At 43.9% G+C, this 21,913-nt stretch overlaps 1 protein-coding gene across 9 annotated transcripts in view; it reads right to left on the minus strand.

Moving 5' to 3' along the window:
- DOCK3 (dedicator of cytokinesis 3) overlaps positions 1–21,913 on the minus strand; it is a 129,233-nt gene that overhangs the window by 8,988 nt on the left and 98,332 nt on the right. For 7 of the 9 annotated variants that reach the window (XM_015874527.3, XM_085516587.1, XM_015874526.3 and 4 more), the window contains 18 exons: positions 21,332–21,358; positions 21,116–21,211; positions 20,094–20,154; positions 19,628–19,721; positions 19,113–19,261; positions 15,832–15,918; positions 14,201–14,305; positions 11,697–11,838; positions 11,229–11,395; positions 10,630–10,716; positions 10,008–10,187; positions 8,953–9,036; positions 7,663–7,779; positions 7,018–7,139; positions 6,656–6,791; positions 6,050–6,131; positions 3,984–4,136; positions 452–570 (listed from right to left, as the gene is read on the minus strand). In XM_015874527.3, the coding sequence (XP_015730013.1) occupies positions 452–570; positions 3,984–4,136; positions 6,050–6,131; positions 6,656–6,791; positions 7,018–7,139; positions 7,663–7,779; positions 8,953–9,036; positions 10,008–10,187; positions 10,630–10,716; positions 11,229–11,395; positions 11,697–11,838; positions 14,201–14,305; positions 15,832–15,918; positions 19,113–19,261; positions 19,628–19,721; positions 20,094–20,154; positions 21,116–21,211; positions 21,332–21,358 (2,008 nt within the window). The remainder of the gene's footprint in view (positions 1–451; positions 571–3,983; positions 4,137–6,049; positions 6,132–6,655; positions 6,792–7,017; positions 7,140–7,662; positions 7,780–8,952; positions 9,037–10,007; positions 10,188–10,629; positions 10,717–11,228; positions 11,396–11,696; positions 11,839–14,200; positions 14,306–15,831; positions 15,919–19,112; positions 19,262–19,627; positions 19,722–20,093; positions 20,155–21,115; positions 21,212–21,331; positions 21,359–21,913) is intronic. The other 2 variants (XM_085516592.1, XM_015874538.3) reach the window with 2 other exon arrangements.

The following is a 21,913-nucleotide window of genomic DNA, read 5'->3' on the forward strand; positions in this document are numbered from 1 at the left end:
TGAATTCAAATGCTTGTACGTAAGGACACAGTGATTTTCTCAGTTAACCCAGAGCAAGCAGTAGGTTGTTTGAACACCCTGCACATGAGTCCAGCCTCCTGCGTGCTTTGTTACTTCTGGCAATCACCATAAAACTGCTTAGACTCAAATTTTAGGCTCACCAGCAGGACCAACGAGTGAATAAATTAAGTGATACGATGCTTGCAGAGGACCAGGGCTCAGAGCACAACCAACTGCAGCTTTAACAGACATTACAATTTACATCACCTGACTACCAAAGTGGGTGGCTCTGGTGTGTGATTAGTATCAGAAGGTCTATGTTACTTCTGGACCGCTGTGAAAATGATCCTAAGCTCTTGTGTTTCCCAAAGATAAAGCAGACAAAAGAGTAAAGATAAGCACACCCTTTTCAGTACGGCTTAGCTAAAGTAAGAGGCATCAGATCTGCTACCTGTCCGTTTTCCATGATAGCTGCAGGGTACATGGCGCTGCTCGGCCGGTCCCGGTGGGTTGGCAGCAACATCATCAGCTCCCGAGTGTGGCGGTACTTATCTGGTAGAGAGGGAGAGCCTGTAAACAAGTGAGAGCAATCACGTACACGTGACAAACAACAGCCATGTCTCCGCATGCCCAGAGAGCCAGTCCTCCTGCGCCGTGTGTTCAGACGACCATCAAACAGGACTCAAGGACCACGTTGCCCAGCACACTAAGCAGCTCACTGCCGGTGGGGTGTATGGCACAGGATGAGAACTGGCACGGCACGTACGATTAGGGACACAGTGTGTAAGATGTGCTCATCCCTCACCGTGTGGTGCAAAAAGCTAAATATATATTAATAAATATAGGGAAAAGGGCAGCTGTGTGAATGAAGTACTGCAGTTACACAAATGCTGTAAAATCATGTATTTTGGGACTGAATGTGGCAGAAAGGGATAAAAGCCTGAGGCGCTCCATTCAGATCAAGCAGGAGGCTACTTTACTCCTCAGTACTGGTAGAGGAGACTGAGGTGTTGCCATGTAATTGGTGATATCACATTTGGCTTCCTCTAAGAGCACAAAAATCAGTAATGGACAGAATCTGCTTTAAATATGGATGGCATTTTGCTCTTAATGCCTCTGGGTAAGGTACGGTTTCTATTGAGTATGAGTATTCTGAGCCACTGTATGACACCAGGATGCTCACCAGTGCTTACAGTAGGAATATGCTTGACTTGGTAGACTTAACTATTAGTCATCTGCATAGCTGCCATTTAGCAAACAGCAGAATGCACGTAGGTGGCTTCCTGGAGTGTGGAATTACTTGGGATTCGTGTCCTTCAAGGTGAGTGCCACACAGCAGTATGTCTTCTGATACGCAAGAGCTGACAAGGGTTTTGTTAGCAGAACGATTCCCATTAGTGACTTCCTGAAGTCTGATACTGCTGGCGGACACATCCGTTGGGATGCACGGTATTAGGCAGGAACTGATGATCGGAAGCTGCGAGAGTGAGCTTTAATTTGCACTGCTAATTCCACTGCGTCACAGACACGCACTGAACAGATGGCAGCACACAGCGCATTACAGAGCCATGCTGGCTTGTGGGGAATACATGCCCCCTCTTGCAGACTTTCCACAACCACACACATTATCTGAACAGCACTCCAACATATGAGCAAAGGCATCGGTACTGGTTAATGCAGCTTTTACCCCAGCAAAAGCAAACATGCACTTTTTGGGACTGATATTCAGCACATAGTGGAAGGAACAATGTGTCCAGCAGAATGCAGGATAACCTCCTACAACAGCAACAATTCCATTGGGGAGGCAGATCCCAGGTTAATGCACACCCCCACCCTGACATGGACAGCCACCAAGTTTCTGCATTCTAGTTCCGAACTCATTTTCTCCCCAGACATAAAACAGAAACATAATTACACAACATTCTTTGCTCTCATATACACACATCAGCTTGGAACACACAGCGTTATGCTTTGTGCTGAGTCTTTTACTCACACGTCACAGATAGTCCTACTTCTGCCTGACAAATGTAGACGCACCAAACTCTCAGGTGTGCCCAGAACTGCATCACAGCACAGCCCACATCGTAAGCTTTGCCATTTGGTTTATCTTGTGCTTTTTTTTCTTTGTCCAGGATGCAAACCATCCCAAAGTGCCATTGGTTAATATGGGATTCTAGCTTCCACCAGACCTTGCATGCATGACCTGAAAAATCCCACATGTGCTAAACATGGCGGTAGTTTCACCCTGCTGTTTGGTACCCTAAATTTGGAAATGACTGGAGCCACGAGGATCGTGGCAGATTATGCCATGTACCCAACACAAATTAAGCACTGACACCTCCAAACTGAGTGCCATGAGAGGAGTGGCTATAACTGAAGCATTTATTTGTTAATAATCAGGCCTGCTGCCTTGAGGAGGCAGAGAACACAATCACTGCGGCTCTGGGACTGGCAATATGTAGAAAACAACATCACATCTCCTAGAAGATTTCAGGACGGCCACAGTGGCCACCTAAAATGCTGCAGCATTTACCAGGGCTTATCCTATCCAGCCTGTACTTCACAGCACTGCACGTGTGCTGCACTCTGCGTACTATTAATGAGAAAGGAAAACCTATGCTGAAGGCACAGGTAGCTTTTCTTTTTTAATTATGAAAATGTTAATCTACTTTGTTACAGGTATTCATTTTAAGGAACAAAACTGAAAATTAACACAGTTGAGCTCCAAACTCAACTAATCCTTTTGGTTCTGATTCATCATTCCTTTACTGTCACGAAGTCAGTCGGCTCCTGCACTGATATGTCACTTCTTGGCTTTATGAGGGAAGTTCTTATGCAAATATCTGGGTTCTTGCAAAGTGCTGAGTACGGTACGGGGACTCATTCCTGCCCCTGCACACTGTGCTGGGGAAGGAGGGGTGCCCTGGGAGGTCAGTCATCAAATATCAGCCAGGAGATGCTTTTGGAATGCAGGAGTCCCAGATTTACTCAAAATGAAACTCCTGAAAATAAAACACTAACATGCTCACAGCCCTTTCCAAATGTTTCTGCATTACGGTGTCTTTTTAGGAATCGCTGCTCTGCGTAATCTTTTAACTCAGGTAAGGTTAGAGCAGTGCCTTGGATGAGTCACCTCAAATGAATTCCTTACTCATCCTGCATACAAAACACGCTGCTTTCTAGATACAAAAGAGGCTACACAAGGGTTGAGCCAGGGAAAAACTGGAAGATGCATACCTTAACCTGAGAAATAGCTGGCGATAATCTTCTAACTGCACACTTAGAGAGTTCTGGCTATCTTCTGATTACAATTCTATTTAAGACTTCTGCTCTAAGCAGTACACACTGTAACTTCGGTATAAGGCTTGCTGCCTTAGTCTGCTCTTCAGTGGTACAACCACATCATCATTAATTACTAATCTTTTAAACAAGATGCTGGATCAATGGTTTTATTATTTTCATTGGACAAACCAGATCATCTGCTTTTGTTGTGATTTTCAACACCAATGAAAGGGCTTTGTTTGGAACTGAAGAATCGAAATACAATTTAATTCCCTGTTGGATTGTTAATGCAAATGGCCGTGGCTTTTTATGGTCACTAGTGGAGCGGATCTGTATTACAATATACCCAACTCCTCAGAACAGCACTAGCAGCTGAGGTCCGGAAAGAACTCTGCAGTAAAGCAGCAGATAAGGAATCCAGATAACGGGACAGCAGTTTGGTTTGGTTTTTAACCTCTACATCAGCACGTCAATCAATGAAAAATGAGTCTAACAAAATCCATGCTCTGCATAAGGTGACAGGCTGCTAACTTGGTAAATTTAGGTGGCCTGCATGAAACAAATTATTGGCCTTCATATAACCCCTGTCAGAACAGCGGTCAGCTCTAGCACTCCAGCACTGTGACTATGTAGCTTTGTTGGCAGTCTCAGCAGAAAGGTCAAGGATCGGATGGGTCATGGAGACCAAACTCTCCTCTCACCTCTAGAGGTGGTCCCTCCAGGACAGAGATGAGGCACATTGGAGGGGGCAGCGTGGGGAAGCTTGCACGGCTGCCGCCCATGCTGTATCTGTTCTGTGGGTAAATAGAGGGCTTCAGCCTCCAGTGTTGTCAATCCACCACCTTTCATCAGCACTAAATTAAAAAGAATATAAATGAGTACAAAAAAATAAAAAAAATTTAAAAAAAAGGAAAAAGAAAAAAAAAGAATAGAAGTGCGTTGGCAGAGCTGCAGACGTAATGACTGTGAAGTACCTTGCTCTGGCCAGTGACACTGGTCCTCCATTTTCATAAGCATCAAATTCACCCAATTCAAAAACAAAACAAAAGGAAAAACCACCACCAAGAACATCCAAGCTGCATTACCACAGTGGAGCATATTGTCGTGTTTTTTGTGGCCTCAGACAACTTCATTCCAAAAAGCCGTGTTGTAATACCCAGAGAGTATTACATCTGAATGTATTACCTAAGGCTGTCAGACCTTTTAGTGAGGGTGAAGAATAACATTAAGAAATACACTGAAGTATTTTTCAAAATGGTGATTTCCTCCTTAGTGTTCATTTACGTTGCCTCGCTCTCACCTCTGGGAGGTGCTGTTGACTCATCCATCAGCACCGTGCCCTCTGCAGCATTCACCCCTTTGGTTTCTAAGCAACAACGAAGAACACAGTTAAGAGGGAAGCTGGTGCTGCTGAGAAGTCACCGAGCTCAGGAAGAACGGCACAGCCCCTCAGTGGGACTGCTGGCTTTTTAAAAAGAAAAATACAGGATACTGTGAGCACCAAAGCCCTCACTCCCTGGAAAATTCAGACCTCATACGCCAGCTGAGGCACATCCACTTAAGGGTGACTTTCTGGCATGACGGCTCTGTGCTCAGTTCCATCTTCCCCTTTCTATTATGCCATTCATCTTGCTATTTTGTTATTTCAGTTGTAATTAGTCTCCTTCCAGCTCTTGGCAATTAGTGGAGCTATATGCCTTTATTTGAAGACATCCACTTCTCACCTTCCTACTCCATCTGATCCTTCAATTAAATCACTCTGATAGATGTGTCTGTGCCATTACAACAGCCAGTCAATTAAAACTTCACTGCAAGATTGAGCAAAAAAGCCCCAAGCTGGCCTGAGAGAAAGAAGTTTTTACTTGTTAACAAGCAACAGAAACCTCCCCCTGCCTGCTCTGTACTCTGTCCATAAGGAGACACAGTTCTCCTGTACAGAAAAAAGGGACAGGATTTAAATAACAGCCTCTGCCTCTGACTGCATCTCTGATACTTTCTTCATATACCTGTGAAAAGAGGCGCAGAAAGAAATCCATGAGCCTGCAATTAAGAATCCAAAATGAGAGAAGAAAACTCAAACAGAAGTAACCAAAGGCAGGAGTTTGCATGCAGCATTTTTGCTTCAGCTGTGAGGCGTGAGAAGAAGATGGTTAGTTTTATCAAGACCAGCTACGGTAACAGCAAAGGCAGGAACGGTACCATTAGAGTCTGTCATTGTTCTTCCTTTCTTCAAGAGTTTCCCAGCAGGGAAATCCTTCCTTGTCTCCATTCCCATCTTTCAACACTCCTTGTATATACATATATATATGGTTATGCATATGCAACTTCCCACTAAACTGCCTCAAGTTCTTTGTGCCACGATTTCCTGGTACACCTAAAATGAGATCTTGGTGTTTGCCTCCACGACCTCCGTCTTTTAAGCACTGTACCAAAGGAGATCCTTATTTTCCTCTACATTGCCTGTCACAATTTGTGGTGGAACGATAGAAACTGTTACCAAATCCAGCTGCCTGAATCCAGCACGCATCGGATACACTCCAAACGCTGCTAAAAAAACCCTAATGATTAAAAAAATTAAAAAAAAACCAACAATCAGTTTTTTAAAAAATGTAAAACGTTGAAAAAACCCATTTTGGAAGACCCACACTGTGAACAAGTGGGAAATTTCAGTGCAGGTGGAATTTCACCCAGTAACTTGACAAAGCTGAAAGAGTGAAGGGATGCCTGCAGTTCCCATTAACTCCCATTTGGGTCCATCCGTTCTTACCTCGTGCACTGGAAGGAGCAGAATTAATCATCTGGGATGGCGCCGAGTGTGTGGAGCTCAGGCTTGATGTGGATGGACTGGCCTGGGGTGAGGACAAAACAGACACATTGGTGACTGAGCCTTGGTACCTGCAGTGAGGGTCAACAAGGCGAAGGAGGCAGAGAAACCATCAGAGGAGAATGGAGTGGTTCGCTGCATTTGACTTTTACCTGTCTAACATCACCCAGTGCAACCTCAGCCGAGGAAACAGCTCCAGTGTAGGTCACTGTTAATCTGCACTTGAGTGCGGAACTCATTTCAAGAACAATATTATCTGCACATGTAGAGCAGGTCAGATAAACAACACACTGACTAAAATCTCACACTTTGAAAGCAGTGCTATCATCTTGGACAGCAGCTCTCAGAAAATCTCTTCCCAAAGTAAACCTGGCTGAATTAATGTCATCCTTCTCTAACAACAGCAGATTCTAGCTATTCAGTTCTTCATAGATAACCCAGCAGAAAAGAACCACCCGTTTGGACACGCAGATTGCATTTGGAAGCACAGCCCTCTGAGCACACTCAGTGCTGCTTCTATCACTCCCTCGTGGCACGCTGGGGCTGTACCTGCATGTGGTACATCTCCTCTGCAGCCTCCCCCACAGAGCTGTCTGTTAGGATAACCAGGTTCCCTGTTTCACTGGAGGTGTGGGATGACAAAGAGGATGATGAGTGTCGGACTGAGCCAAGCAAGTTCAGCGGGCTGCAATGAGAACAGAGACAGCACAGGGCTGCTGTTAGCTTTTGGATTTGCCTTTTAATTTGTGACTAGCTGCGATAGCCAGCCCTGAATGAAGGTAAGGGACACTGCTGCCAAAATTCACCCTCCTCCTCCTCCCCCAGTACTGTCTACTGCTTTTCTACCCCTTGGATCTTAATGCAGCAGCATGCAGAGATCCTACACATTTCAGCAGAAGACAACACGGTACCTGTGTCGATGCAGCAGCTTTATGCTCTCTGGGCTCATAGGTCCATGTGAGACCAGAACGTTGCTGCGTGGTGTGCTACTGCCAGAGCAGGCTGGACTCAGCTTATCCAAACCAGGTAACTCCTGCATGAAAGACACAGAGTCCCTTCATCATAAATAGTTTAACTACGTCAGTCAGGAGAAAATTACAGCAGTTTCTGTTACACAGAAAGAAGTCCTTCAGTTTGGTGCTGATAACATACAATATAGTGTCAAGACCTATCTGGTACGTACAGATCATCACAACAGGAATTTCTGTTGCTGTCTATATATATATTTTACAGAAATACTTTTGGAGAGCCTAATCCATGCCATGCTACTCCAAATGATGACAGTTCTAAGAGCTGAACATCTAATACCATCTGTCTGTTAACCTTTCCTTCTCTGTTTTATATCAGAGAAAGTATAATTTTATATATATATATATGTATGTGTGTGTGTGTGTGTGTGTGTGTATAAAATCAAGAATTCTTGTGATTATTTGGCAATCCAGTAGGTTTGATTAGTGCCATTTCTGCCCCGTTCTTGTGTGAACGCTACCACAACAGATGGAACTTTAATCATAACTCGGAATGATTCAATATAGGAAAATCAAAGAGCAGCTTACATGGTACAAACTAGATCTCATCATCTGGAACTGGTCTATCAGTTTCTTATGCAGAGGACGCATTTCTGGATGGACAAATTTCTCATGGACTGCCAGCCCCACTCCTAAGACATGCACCTGTTAAGAAGAAAACATCAGAACAAAACTAAGTAAAGACAAAGAGAGAGAATGGAAGCCTTACCATCACTTCTGTCAGCTTGTAAGGGAGTTCTGCTCTATATTCCACTGTTCATCTACAGGACTGCTGACAAGCAAGTAAGCCTAGAAGACCTGGCAAAGTCTGTATTACTTCACCAAGTACTTCAAGTGTGAAACAATTACATTTATGCCGCAGTGGATTACATTTCTTGAAGACAACTGTAGAGAAATCCCCAAAGACAAAGATTCTCTCTCCAGGGTTACCAGCATGGAGTCCTCATGATTCATCGCGACCAAAAAGCCAAAACTAAAGGATGTTCTTATAACGGAGCTGAACAGTGGCAGCATTGCTGCTCATTATTTATTTATAAAGGTCACACTTTCAAAGGTCAAACGTACAATATTAGTCACTGAAAGAGATTATATCAACTCTCAGATGAAGAAAGTAGACATGATGGCAGGTTTCAAATGTGCTTGATTCCCTATATGATCAAACCTCTGTACAAACAAGAGCTAATTAATCTTCAAGCATCCTCTTGAGGATCGAGGGGAGATAAACATTATCTTTACTTTACAGATGGGAAATCTGTGAAGAGATCTGTTGACAAAGCAGGTCCAGTAGCTCCGCTCAGACTTGGCCGCATTGCTTAATGGGGTTTATTTTGCCAAACTTTCCATTAGCAGGGATGTGACTGTCTGATTTCACTCCCATCAAAGCATGCAGCCAGCTTTATCTACTAAGATGTTTCGTGGAGATATGAAAGAAAAGCAGAACTGTAGATAATATAAATAGACATTAAGTTTTCCCACGTGGCTCTGCCAGTTGAACACGGAGCCTGACCTGTCCTGATTCTATCTTTGAAATTTACTAGGAAGACATAACTCAAAATGCCAGAAAGAACAGCAGGCTGGAAGCGTGGCACAACATCTACTGGATCATAAATGGAGACAACCAAATTTAAGCATTGTCAGCAGAGCTTCACCTAACACTGCCCAGGGTGATTGGCTCAGAAACACTTGACTTCCTCCACTCCTTCTTGTTTAAATGTGCTTTAAATCTCCTGTACTGAAATTCCTTGCTTTGTGAATGGATCAACTTGACCTGGTATGTTCAGAGTGCTGATGAATCCAGAAACCACAGAAGAGCAGTACCTGTTCCTGCATGAGCTCCTTGAGCTGCGTGATCTTCTCTGCATCTCCAGGGTGCTTTGTGATATAATCTTTATCAAAAAAGGCCTGTAGGAAAAAAAAGGGAAGAAAAGCCTTTTGCTTAATGGAAGGTATTTATAATGACTAGGTGTCAAAAGACAAGAAGAAAACGCACAGAAATCCCAGGAAAACTAAATATATTAGTCCAACAGCAGGAGCTCATTTTACTGCTTTTAGCACTTTGGGCTTCAGGTAAAGCTGCAGGTTTTAGCAACCTCGATGATTCTGTTGCTAATTTAAAGGAACCAGCACTGAATAGCATAAGGCAGGCCTCAGCCCTGAAGGATCACAAAGCTGATAGATGGGCAGTATCACTAATTCCTGTACCATCCACTTATTGAAATTTTATATCATTTCCTTCACAAAATCCTCTCAGATTAATAGAATTAAATGAGTAAAATGGTACAAACATAAAAGAGAGAAGAGCATTCTCTGTGTGGCTTTGTAGGGAAGACACATCCCAGACCCCTGGACCACTGCTGCCATTTGTTGCTATTTCACTCTAGACTTACCTTTCACGATGTGAAATCTAATTAGCAGCTTGCAAAAGAATATATCAGCCAACATAGCAGATAACATCAGGTAATTTTAGGGTCTCAGTGAGTATGAAATTGGGCTAGCAAAGATAATGGTTGGGTAGCAGGAATTCAAATACCAATGCAAAATGGACTTATATTATAAGAAATATTTATTTTGTGCTGCTGCTTCACTCCTATACCTGCCAGCTCAGGGTTTCCATGGAACCTAAGTTCCACTCTTAAGGAGCTGTACTGCCAACCGCACCTACTTTAAGGCAGTATCTCAGCTCCACCTTTGGAGCCTCCAGTTGACAGACAGATACCCAAACACTGATGCAGAATAACCAACCGCGGGGTTTTAACCTCATATTCAGATAAAGTGCATGAAAATTTCTTATCTTCTTCTGTGACACGCTCCTGGCAACAAAGAGGGAAATAAAACTGAAAAATATTGATACTATATTCAGAAGCCTCACTTACCTCCTGGTATCGTGCAATTCCCCCATTCACAGCTGCATCAATCACCCCATTCAGACACATGCTGAGAAGATTAATGTTACCATGCATTTGTTTATGCTGGTACTGGCTTATCAGCGTTCTCAACTCCTGGTTTTTGTTCTCAACCACTTGAATGGCATTTTCCAAAGGACTGACTTCAACCTTAAAAGCAATAGAACACGCTTTAATTCCACAGATGCTTCATTGTGATTTATTACCTTCCTTGTAAAGGAATACTCTTAGATGGTTCACTAATCTCCTAGTTTTCTCTTATAGCTAAGTTAGCCAACTTCATTGTCAGTAATGTTCTATTTCAGGTCACAGAGCTCTGATAACTTCTACTGTAAACTGAAGACATGGTAACGGCACAATTATTTCATCTTTTTGGCACATTCTCCCTTACACTGTCACATTCCCTTCAATAATTCTCCCTGGTTACATTCAGCAATTATTTAAGCTAAGTGATGTAGAAAGGACATTAATTGCTGGTAAACTTTATCACTTTAAATGGCAAAATTTCAGCCAGAGGAGTTTTCAGTCTCCTGTCCTGTGCCCTCTGTAGGTCCTCATTTCAGACCTCAGCAATAAGAACTATGAATGTTACCAGTTCTCTTCTCTCCACTTCAAACCAACGGGAGATGCCAGGTAAGCTGTGAGTCAAGGTCAGAGTGGTGCGTTCAATCCATAAACTCTGTAGGGAAGAATAGAGGGATGTGAGGTACAGAGTGAATCACAATCACACCATCTATAATCTTACTACATGTAAGGGAGGGCAAATGTCAGAGAAGAATATATTAACCTCAAAAGCAGTAACATACTTTGCAGTGTGTCATGCTAATAATCACATAAGTACCAGAAAATAATTTAATATGCTCTAAAGCAACACAGTCAGCATTTCAGTCAACTCCCAGCGGTTGAGTTTGGCTACCAGTTATGTCATGGGCGTCAAGAAGATATTGTGAACATCTATGACCATAAGAAAAGGAATCCAGCCAATCCAAAAGCCATCCTTGCTTCAAGATGCATTTCTCCTGGCACTCCATTGACTTACATTGAAACTGCACAATGCACTGAATTTAGCAGCCACTCATTACTGGTGTCTGGCCACCAAATCAAGATTACTTGAAAGGCTCTATTAGCACAAACTAACAAGTCAGAATTTGCCTTATTATCACTTAAACACGGTTTGCTGCCTGCTTGTACCTTAAACTCATTGTCCTTGTCCTTTGGGCCTTTGTGGAACGGCCTGTCATAGCGGAACTTCCGGATGTTGTTGACCCGGTAGAAGCTCTTGATGCGGTCAGGGACGCGGTCCATCTGCAGCACGTCGATGTTGTCCGGGATGGGAGTCACGGCATAGATCTGTAAATCTGCAGATTGCCTTGTCAAAGAAAGCCACGGGACATAAGACAAGAAAGCTGCCTCTACTGCAGTAAGAAACAGCAGGGATGAGGTCAGAAAGCCTGTACAGCGCTGTATTGGGTCCATCAGACTGCAGCGCTCATTACCAGTGAAAGAAATTTAGAGCCATGGTTATAAAGGAGCTCCACAACTTAAAAGTAAAGGAGACTACAAGAAAAAAAGCTCTACCCAAGACAGTTCTGAACTAAGACATGCAAGATAATCAGTACCAAAGGCTGACCAATTGTTTGCCCTCCCACTGAAGGATACACTGAGCATCACACTGTAATATAGAGTCGTCTGGGTGGTTTGGATGCTGCATTGCAATGGCTTGTGGGAACTCGCTCAGCATCCTCTGCTGGAAGGCTTCCAGCCTCTCATAATCGTGGCCCCGACACACGTATTCTTTATTCTGCAAGAAGGACAAGCACAAATGAATCTCCTTTAAAGTCAGGTTAAATGCAGTTGGCTGTTATCCCACTTTAAATTTTACTGCTTCAGAAGGTGAGGTAAGAGATCAAGTCAACAAGCTGCCATGACAGTAAATGTGCAGATAACATGGACGATATACTTTATGTCTTTCTTTTTCATTACAGTGCACTTCATCAACTGATGAGTAAGGAGACCATTCTACTCAACAAAAAGATACCTCTGCTCCCTACACGTGTGGCATTCAGCCCTGTAGATTTGTCTGATCTGCTTTTCAGCTAACAGAACAGGGAGTATTATTTAATCAGACTGTATTGAAATGCATCAAGCAAAGCTTAAGAGTGGGTCACCAACTTTGTTGTTCTGCACTGGGAAAGCTGCCATCAAATGCAGTTTCCATAAGCTGGGTAAAGGCCCGAGGATTCCACAGAACAGGAAGAGAAATACTGAACCATTTACCAGCCATCTTTAGAAAGGTGTGATAACAAACCTCATAAGCATCATCGTTTAGTCACCTACTGCACTGTCACACCCATACAGTCTGTTCTGACCATGTTGATCACGGATGGAACATTGCTGTCTACAGTGGAACAACACAGAAGAGCCTCCCCAAGAATTGTGGGTGGCCACTTAGCACATTCCACTTCAGCTCTTGATGGACACCATTTCCTCTCTGCCAGTGACAGAAAGTTGGCATTTAAAACACAACCCTTGAGGCATTAAACCACCTGCTTAGAGTTCTTGGATGGTTCTGAACCATCCTGAACTCTGACCAGCAGGAGACAGCATCTCTGATTGAACATGGAGTGATGTTTGAAGGTGAATCTCTTCAGGAAAATCACTGCATTCTATTCTCATTTTTGATCGCAGCTATTGAGAAAACTGTACAGCCTATAAATAAAGTTATTGTGGTTCTAAAAATAATGTCCCGAAAACACACCAAGGCTGTACTTAACAGACTCTTCACATAGAAGCCAATACAAGATCTCAGCACGTAGCTGTCAGTCCTTACTTGAACTTCTGGTAGGAGAAAATGTGAGTTTTAATTTATTTACGTAGGAAGGACAGAAGGAGATGCAGGTTCCACGGCCACACAAACAATGATTTCTCCAGACAAAGGGTCTACAAAATCACAGCTGCAGATGAAAGGGGCCATTTTCTACCTTAAGCTACACAACACCAGAAAAATAAGGAAGTACGTGAAGTTGTTCCATCACTTTCAATTGCTCTTGTATCCATCTAAAATTGTAAACCCATGTAAATCCTCCTCCTCTCCAGAATGGCTGCTACAGAACTCTTTCCAGTATGATCCATGCTGATGCTACTCCTAATGGGCTTAGACCGTGCTCCACAATGTGTGCCCTGCAAGGATCATTAGGGAGAGAGAGAAAGGAGGAGGGTGCACTCTAATGAGATTGCTATGCCAGTAATTTGCTATCAGAAGTAGTGCTGCTAAATATACTTGCAGAACTAGCAATGTATTTTAATCTCAGCTAAATCGCAGCAGAGGGAAGTTTATGAATGCAATTTTCAGAATGCATACCCTGTGAAACAAAAATGGCAAACAGGTTTGCTTTGCTTTTTGTTACTGTTATTACTCAAGAGTGGTGCCATCTCTTGTCAAGCCCTACCTCTAAAGAGAACACAAAACCATGCTGCTCCAGCCCCTGAAAGCATGTTTCAGGTTAGCTTGGCCTGTCAGGCTAGATGGCATCTGCCATCAATTCTCAGGCAGCTTTTCCAGAAGGTGTCAGATTATATTCCCTCCTTGCTCTGAACCAGCAACAAGAAGCTGTATGAACAAACGCCTCGTTAGGGAGGGAAAACATTTTCACTTTTTCAGCGCATCTCAGAGCCCGCTGACCCTGTGCACAGCAGCAGACAATAAGCTCAAAGTGAGGACACGTATGGAGAAGCTGATGGGCTTCCTGCTTAATATAGGAAAATTTTTGCCTGTAGAGAGCAGAAGAGCATCATCAGTGCAGTACTGGAATCATTCTGTGATGTGGGACGTTTTTAAAAGCATGATAATTTGGGGTGAAAGTTAGTTGAAATAATGACCCACCATCACTGCAATGGAGCATTTTGCTTGATAACAGAGGTAAATTCTGCTGACGTGAAATGGCCAAAAATACACACAGGCATCAGTCAGATTTCTGATCTGTGTTCTAAGAATATTCCCAACGAACAACGCCCTTCGGATCTGTCAGAAAGATGCTCCTGCTTATGCAAGTGTACAATATAAAACCAACAGCAGATGTCGTATCTCCACAACCAGAATTCAGAGCCGTGGCAGCTACTTGGAGCCCGGCCCCGCTGTCACACTGTGTGTCACTCTGACTTACCCGCAGGAAGAATGGGAACTTCCGACCATAAAAACCAACTCTGAAGAACTCGGGTTCCAGGCGCTGCTGCTCCATGATATTATCGTAATAGGTGGCTTCCATTTTCTGCAAGGGAAAATGACAGCCTCCATCAGACTCTTAAAACCACACTGAAACCATGAGAATCTGGAGGTGCAGGACAGCAGCACGCTGCTTTTCTGCATACACACTTTATCTTTTAATGAAAAGAGTGATACTCTTTTAATGTTGAAGATTATTAATTAAGTGGTCCACATGGCGGAGCAGACTGTAATACCACCCAGCTCACTTTATGCTTTGGGAGATGACGGATGGTCTTTTTTCAAGTCTTGCATGTAATCTGTGCGCTGCAGAACGAAGGGCCAAGCTGGGATTCAGGCCGCTGCCTTAACACCCTGCTCCCCACAGCTCAGAATCCATAATGCTGTCTGAAAATTTGCACCAATTCAACTAGGTTCGCCTTAATTGAGTTGAGGAGCATGAAAGAAGAGAAAATATAATTCAAGCTTCTCCAGCTCTGTATACCAGTGAGTGTAACATGGAAGAAAAAAGGAGTTTGGAAGGAGGACTTTTCTTCAGTCCCAATTATTATTTCTATGGCACTGTGCTGGCATTGCATCAGGAGCAGGATTTCAAACCCCCCCCCTCCAAAGAGAGTCTCTGAAACGCTCTCAAGGATTTCATTACATCCAAAAATATGGCTTTCTAAAGAGAAACACCAGTTTGATGTCATTGCTTCCACTGCGGGGAACCCTCACAGCAGCTCTGACTCAGAACACTGCACCAAAGCTTTGTTCCTGGTTCCACACAGGTTACCGAAAGTCCTGAAGTCACAGTGGAGACCCTTGAGCAAGGGGGGGGGGGGATTCAATCCAGTTCAGATCAATTCAGAATAAGGGGATTCGAACAGAAAACAGATCACGTACGGGTGAACAAAGTGACGAGTTGAACAGGTTCTGCTGCTGAGCAGATACTCCTACCTGCCCGCTGATTAAAGCCAATTAACAAGAAGGCAAAACGAACAGCTAATTTACTGATGTTTCAGCATTTCCTGCACAGAAGGAGAAATGCTCACGCTGCCCTCCTTGAGATGTCTTTGCAAATTCATCAAGGTTGTACGCAGCAAAACTTTTTCTGCTGACAGCAACAATGCTACATGTCCCCCAGCTGCCTCGAGTTCAGTTTTATCATGGCATCACAGCTTTGAAAGCTGACAACAATGCCATAAATGTTTGCCTTTTCCATTCTTTTTTCCCCTTTCCCTCCTCTTAAGTCAGCTGAGGCAGATGGGACCTGGATGGTTCTGGAATTAAAATGAAATAGCAATGTATTAAAAAAGGAAGAAAAAAAGGATGTTTCTGGCAGAAATACATGTAAAACAGGCAATTGCAGCAGCAAGTTGAGATCCCCTGCATGTGCTGTCCTTGTTTACTGCTGACAGACCTAAGAATTACTGCAGTGGGCTCACAACGCCACTACAACGAATCCATGGCAAAGAGTTCTTTGTGGTGCTGGGTTGGTTGGTTGGTGTTTTAAATTGAGAGTTTTCTGAGAGGTTGGCACAATTCCTGACTGGATGACAGTGTGCAAGGAGAGGAACTGCTGCCACGTACCCGAATCCAGCTGAGGCTCTGGTAGTCGTAGAGATTTTCGTACTGCATGGCCAGCTCTCTGCACAGTGGGATTCCAAACTCCCAGCTCTGCAAAACCAAAGCAAATCACACTCACAGCAACCGGTGTCTTGGAATCAAGAAACAACCAGCTGAGAGGAAGACGGGAACTCATTTTAGGCAATTCATTAGGTATGAAACGCCAGGGTTTAAGTGCGAAAATGCAATGTGATGAAACAATTTCCATAAATATCAGATTGGTTCTCTCTTCGAGATGGTAATGGAGGCACATATCCCACTGAAACGACACACATGTTTTTGCTAACAGTTCACTCAGCAGATTGGGAACTTCTCTGCAGAAATAAAGCTAACATTTTCTTACTGTTACATTCTCCACCCACCCAACATCTCGGTTTTCTGCACACCCTGAAGTACAGACTCCCAGCAGCTGCAGCCCCTCACAGAATCACAGAATGGCCTGGGTTGGAAGGGACCTCAAGGATCATGAAGCTCCAACCCCCCCGCCACAGGCAGGGCTGCCAACCTCCACATTGAATACCAGCCCAGGCTGCCCAGGGCCCAGTGGGTTTGAGCATAGGTATATCAGCACACAGGCTTTCAGTCTTCATGTGATCCGTGTTTAGCCAAAAGAATGGAAAAGACAAATCTCTGCTATGTCACCTGGCCAGGAAAAAATGGCTTTTGTTACACAGCACAGAAGCAGCCTCACTCAGCTGGGATGCTGCTGCTAAAGCCTACACGACTCTCATCTGTCATCTGGTTAGAAGCAGAAAGCTGACTGATTTCCTTTCAATCTCTCCTAAGGACACAACCTTTTCTTGTTCCTTTTCTGATGTGAATTAAATCAACAATATGAAACCACATCTTGCTTCTATTTATACCAGCTCTTTCACATGTACTCTCATACTATTCCTGTCATCCTGGCTCAGGTTTTCTCTCTTCCTTTCAATCAGATTTCAATGCAGAGAAATTCTAACATGGCAGCTGAATATTCTGTTGATAATGACGCAATGTGTAAGCGGAAGAAAGCCAATATACAGATAACTTGTTAGAAAGAGTGAGAGATATTTGACAGTAAAGCAGAACAAATGGACATCTGACTCACTGGGATTCTCCTTTCTAACACTGCTGATGTTAATGAATACTGCCTTGACAGCGCAGAAATTGAATATGCAGTTCCATGAGCTGCACAAGTGCCACTTTCCTCTAAAGCATCATCATCCTTCCCCTCTCAAATAATCTCCTAATGTCTCCACTGTTACTTTCATTCACGAGTGCTTTCTCTTCTGCTGTCTGATCTGGTTCTGTGTTCGGTATTATACCCTTCACTCTGAAGCAGGTTCATGAGTTTTATTACAGCTTTCTCCTATGACACCAGCAACTCTCGTTCGTGCTGCTGACTGCACACAAGAGGCACGGATAGAGACAATCAACCTTTATGAATGGGAGCCTTTATTCACTCGCCTCCCAGTGTGCCCATTTCTTTTGGAAGTGTGATTCAAATTAGTGTTCACGAGAGAAACTAGTTCAAATGTTTGGAACAGCACAAGATCTAAAAACAAACTGCTTTGGAAGCACAGCATTGGGTCTCTTGCAACCCTGCCCAGGGCGGCTCCCAGCAAGACTGAGAATGAGAGCTGCCCAGCTGCCCTGGCCATGCCTCCGCTCGCCGTGCTCCACCTGCACACCCTTCTGTTGTGCACACCTTGTACCCTCTGCTTTTCTCCCTCACTGCTGTGAGATCTTCCCATGAACAAACACAGAACTTTCACACCTTCTCCATGCAGCTCTCACCCCTTTACTTAATGGAAGATACCAGAAGCAGAATAAGAAACTATCTGGATACACAAGAGTAGGACAAAGAGCAACACACTCCATTCTTCAGGACCCAGGGTGTGCATTAGACAACCTGCCAGGTACAAGCTAAGCAAGCTGCTCCCTGAGCTGGTCCCTGTTCCACAGCAGCAGCAGATCTGGCTTCTCTCCATCTTTCAGAGCCCAAGTGACATACACACTGCTTAAGTGGATTAGTTCGTCATTCAGCTCCCATTTAAAAGAAAGGAGGATTAAAGCGCTGCCAAGTAACTCCGGAAAAGCCCAGCAGGAAAAAAATCCCCAAGAGGTTAACGCTCCAATCTGTGAGGAGATTTATAGCAAAATTAGATCCATCAAGTCTGCGCTCACCTTTAACTGTATGGACGGTCTGTTTGTTAAAAGCACAGGCTCAATTTCTACACAGCCTCTTTGTGAAGCTCGGCTAAACCAGGTGGTGCAATACTGCCACATTTACATAAGTTAATTACTTAATTTATTAAAGTGCAGTCTATAAAGCTGTGAGATTTTCTGAACCTGAGCAGAGAATCATATGCAGCATTATTAGAGAAGATCAATTGCTGAGCCAAGAAAGAGCTCTGGATGATGCAGGCACAGTCTGACTCCTGTGCCCAGCACTGTACAGGATGCCTCTGCCAGGAGCAAACTGCAATGTCAACCCCATACGAATGAAAACCCATTTCAATTTAATGCCACTGTCACTGCCATCATAGGAAAAACCAACCCTGAGGTACACATACAGATATTATCTTCCAGTAATACATGCTGGATGGTTTATTCTCCTGGAAAAAGATGTGACTTTGACAATGTTCTGACAGATGATCTCACTTCCAATATTCCCCTCCAAAACAAAACGTAGCGATACAAGCAACTGCAGCACCTGTCTGCAGTGACCTGAACAGTTACTCATGGCAGGAGAAGTGAACCAAACAGAAGGAACCAAAATGCATTCACACTTTTCTTGTGCAATGGATGGAACTGCATGATAAGTGAAGGCCACTTTACAACCACAGTGATATTTTATTGTTTTCATATGGATCTCCCACAGTTCTACCTACAGGGAATTTACCAGGAGGGCAGAAACAGGCCAAGTCCTTAAGTGCAAAGGGAGCCCCAACAGCACTTTGCTGGGCTTTTTTTTAAACTGGTGTTCAACAGCCTCTGCCACATCAGGTGATCTGAGCTTTGCTTTACAGGTACTGAACTGCTCCTGGGGACCTACCTAAACCAGTCCCAAACACATAACGAAACACCCACAGCCATTTTCTTATCAGTATTTTGCTCTAAAGAGCCACGAAGCAATGTATCAGGTTACTAAACCCTTTCAGTACAAATCTACTTCCAGACTACTGAACTGAGATGACAGTCTTGCAAGCTCTAAGTCAGGAAAAGGGAAGGAAGCTGCTGGAAGAGAGAAGAAGTTGGCATACCTTCCCTTTGTTGAAGTAATGGATAATCTTACGGCACAGACCTTCCTTACGTTGCCACTCTGACTGAGATGGGTAATGCAGGAACTCTCTCAGAGGTCTGTCCTCCCACTGAAGCAACTCACAGTACAGAAGCAAAGTAAATGCAGCCTCTGTTGGAAATGCAACCATTGAACATCGAATCAATGACGACAAATCTCTTAACAGGTTAAAAGATCATAAACTGCTTCTAAAACACACTGGAAGTTCTGATGTACAATAAGAGAAAACATTGAGAAGCATTAGGTTAAGATTATTCAATGACTTCAAACAGCAGCACGTGGCTCCTGCTGATAAACTGGACAGGGTGCAAACAAACTGGATGGAATGAGGTGGGTCTCAGTCTGTCAGCTTTCTAAATAACTGATTATAACAACATTTTTCCAAATCAATTCAATAGATGATAGAAAATAAGATTACAAGAATCAAAACCTTTCAGGGCAGGACTTCAAACAGCCCCTGTCTAGTGTCTGACTAACCTGTGTAGTTCTCAGCCTGTAAGTGCATGTCACACAGCTTGTGGATGTAGCGGATGTACATCTCCTCCTTGTTAATCTCTGACTTATAGAAATTCTGTAAGAGAAAGAGAGCTGTTACTCTCACTGAGAACGTCCTATCCTTCACAACAATCAGAGGTGCCCCTGTACGTATAAGGGCAATGTTAGAATTATTTTCAAAGTGAGGACAGTCAAACATGGACAGAAAAGGCATGAGTTAGTGGGACCTGTCACAGAGACCCTCAGAATGCAGCTGGGAGGGGAGATGAGACCTACAGCCCCCAGCTGCAGGCAGAGCTGGAGCACAGCTCCCAGCAGGTCCTCCCAAGCTCTGCCATTATGCTCTGCCTGCCCCTGGATCCTGCACCTTGTCTGACACACATTCCTACCCAACCTTCCCCTCCAGTGCCAATTACACTGCACAAAGAAATAAAGCAAACATCCTTACCATAAGGTTAACTGTGCAACCGATTTTCTTGTTCTCTGTTTCATCGCCTTTCATGCAGTCCCTAAAAAAGCACCGGAATGTCACAACACACATCTGCACGATTTCCTTTTGCAAAACCAAAACAAGAGGCCAAGCTTTCAAAGTAGACACTGAAAGCTTTCCTGAGAGCCACACTGCCGGCTGGATGGTGGCTCGAATCCACCTGGTATCAAAATCCATCAGCAGAGTCTCTGCTTCTCAGCCCTGCATGGGACTCACTGAACTGCCACAACAGTTTTCACACACACTTGGGCTGGGCAGCTCCAAATTTTGATGAGGTTCCCTCTTTTGTTCCGCTCTGGGGATGAAATATTCTGCTGCTTATTGGAACTACATTAAAAAACTGTTATCAGTTCCTGAACTAAGTGTGAAAGGGAGTATCTGCATATCAAAGTCGCACTGATAGTTGCAGCAGAAAGAAAGTCAGCTCCCTCGCCTTCTCTTTTAACATGTCTCAGATATCTTGCTTAGTTTTGCTGCAGCAAACAGAAACAGCAGATCAGATCAAAATGGTCAAAAAAGAACAAACTAAAAAGCTCAGCAAAGGATTTGTGACTGCAGAGCACCCAGGCCCAGTCACACGTTTTCAACTCTGCTGAGCAGCAGCATAAACAAATACATTCTGCGACTCATCAGCCACAGATAGAAACGTATGGGTCAGTTCTACAGAGTTTCTAATTGCCAACTGTTCCATAATACTACATACATCAGCATCTCTCTCTGTATACATACATTTATGAGAATGAACAACTTCCTTCACTTCTGCTGTTTAACAGGAATCAGCAGCCAAGAATAAGAGCCAGGGCTCTGTGCTTTCTGCTTGGAGCCTTGCAGCACTGAGTTAGACGTGCTTATTTAACGCCTCCCTGATGGGTGCAGCTTGATAGACAATGAAAACACTCTCTACACACATAAATTTGGTACCACCCCTTCACCAGCTCCTGACACACACGCTGAGGACACACCACGCTGCTGTCAGATACCTGTAGTCAAGCAGGCGCTCCATGAGGCGAGTAACCGACGTAACAAAAGAGATCCCAGTCTCCCGCCACGTCTCCTGCTCAATCTTCTCCAGCAAACTGTGCAGAGATGAAAAGACAGCAGGTGAGGCTTCTGCAGAACCAGTGCAGTGTGTGCAGGCAGTCGTGGACAACTTGGTTTCTTCCTCATGAAACAAATGAACAGGGTGACTGTCTTACCTGGGATATGGCCCAAAGAGCTGAGTTCTACTCCAGGCAGCATGAAGCAAAGACAAGGAAATTACAAGGTTGACAAGGAAGAATACCCTCACGATGCTGTGTGAAATGTGTGACAGAGAGCACTGCTCACAGCTACAACCGATTGCTGCACCATCACCTGCAGCTTCACTAACAGCACAAACAAGTTGGGAGTCTGAACCGAAAGCAAATTGATCAGCTCATTCTCACAGAGATTTTGGTCTCTCACGAGCAACCAATGTCTTTGGCTCACTGGAATATTAAAAGACTTAGTGTTAACTGCTCTGCGCTCTCCAAGTCCTTTTGAAACAAACTAGGGTCATTAGGAATATAATTTAGAGACAGCTCAGCAGTCAAAGATAACTAAGTTGGAAGCCAGATTTTAAGCCTTTTGTTCATCCTTACGAGTACTGCACATCTGAAAGGGACTGGAAACACAGTCGTGAAGGACTCTGCAAAAAGCAGCTTACATCTGCTGAGCCAACTCAAAGCATGACCTTCAGAAACTGGAAGCAGCAAAGGAAAATGCAGAGGAGAATCTCTCGCTCTAACAAGGCTGACTTG

This window comes from Coturnix japonica, chromosome 15, assembly GCF_054131305.1.
Source record: "Coturnix japonica strain WE chromosome 15, WE-NBRP24, whole genome shotgun sequence".
NCBI classification, from domain to species: domain Eukaryota; kingdom Metazoa; phylum Chordata; class Aves; order Galliformes; family Phasianidae; genus Coturnix; species Coturnix japonica.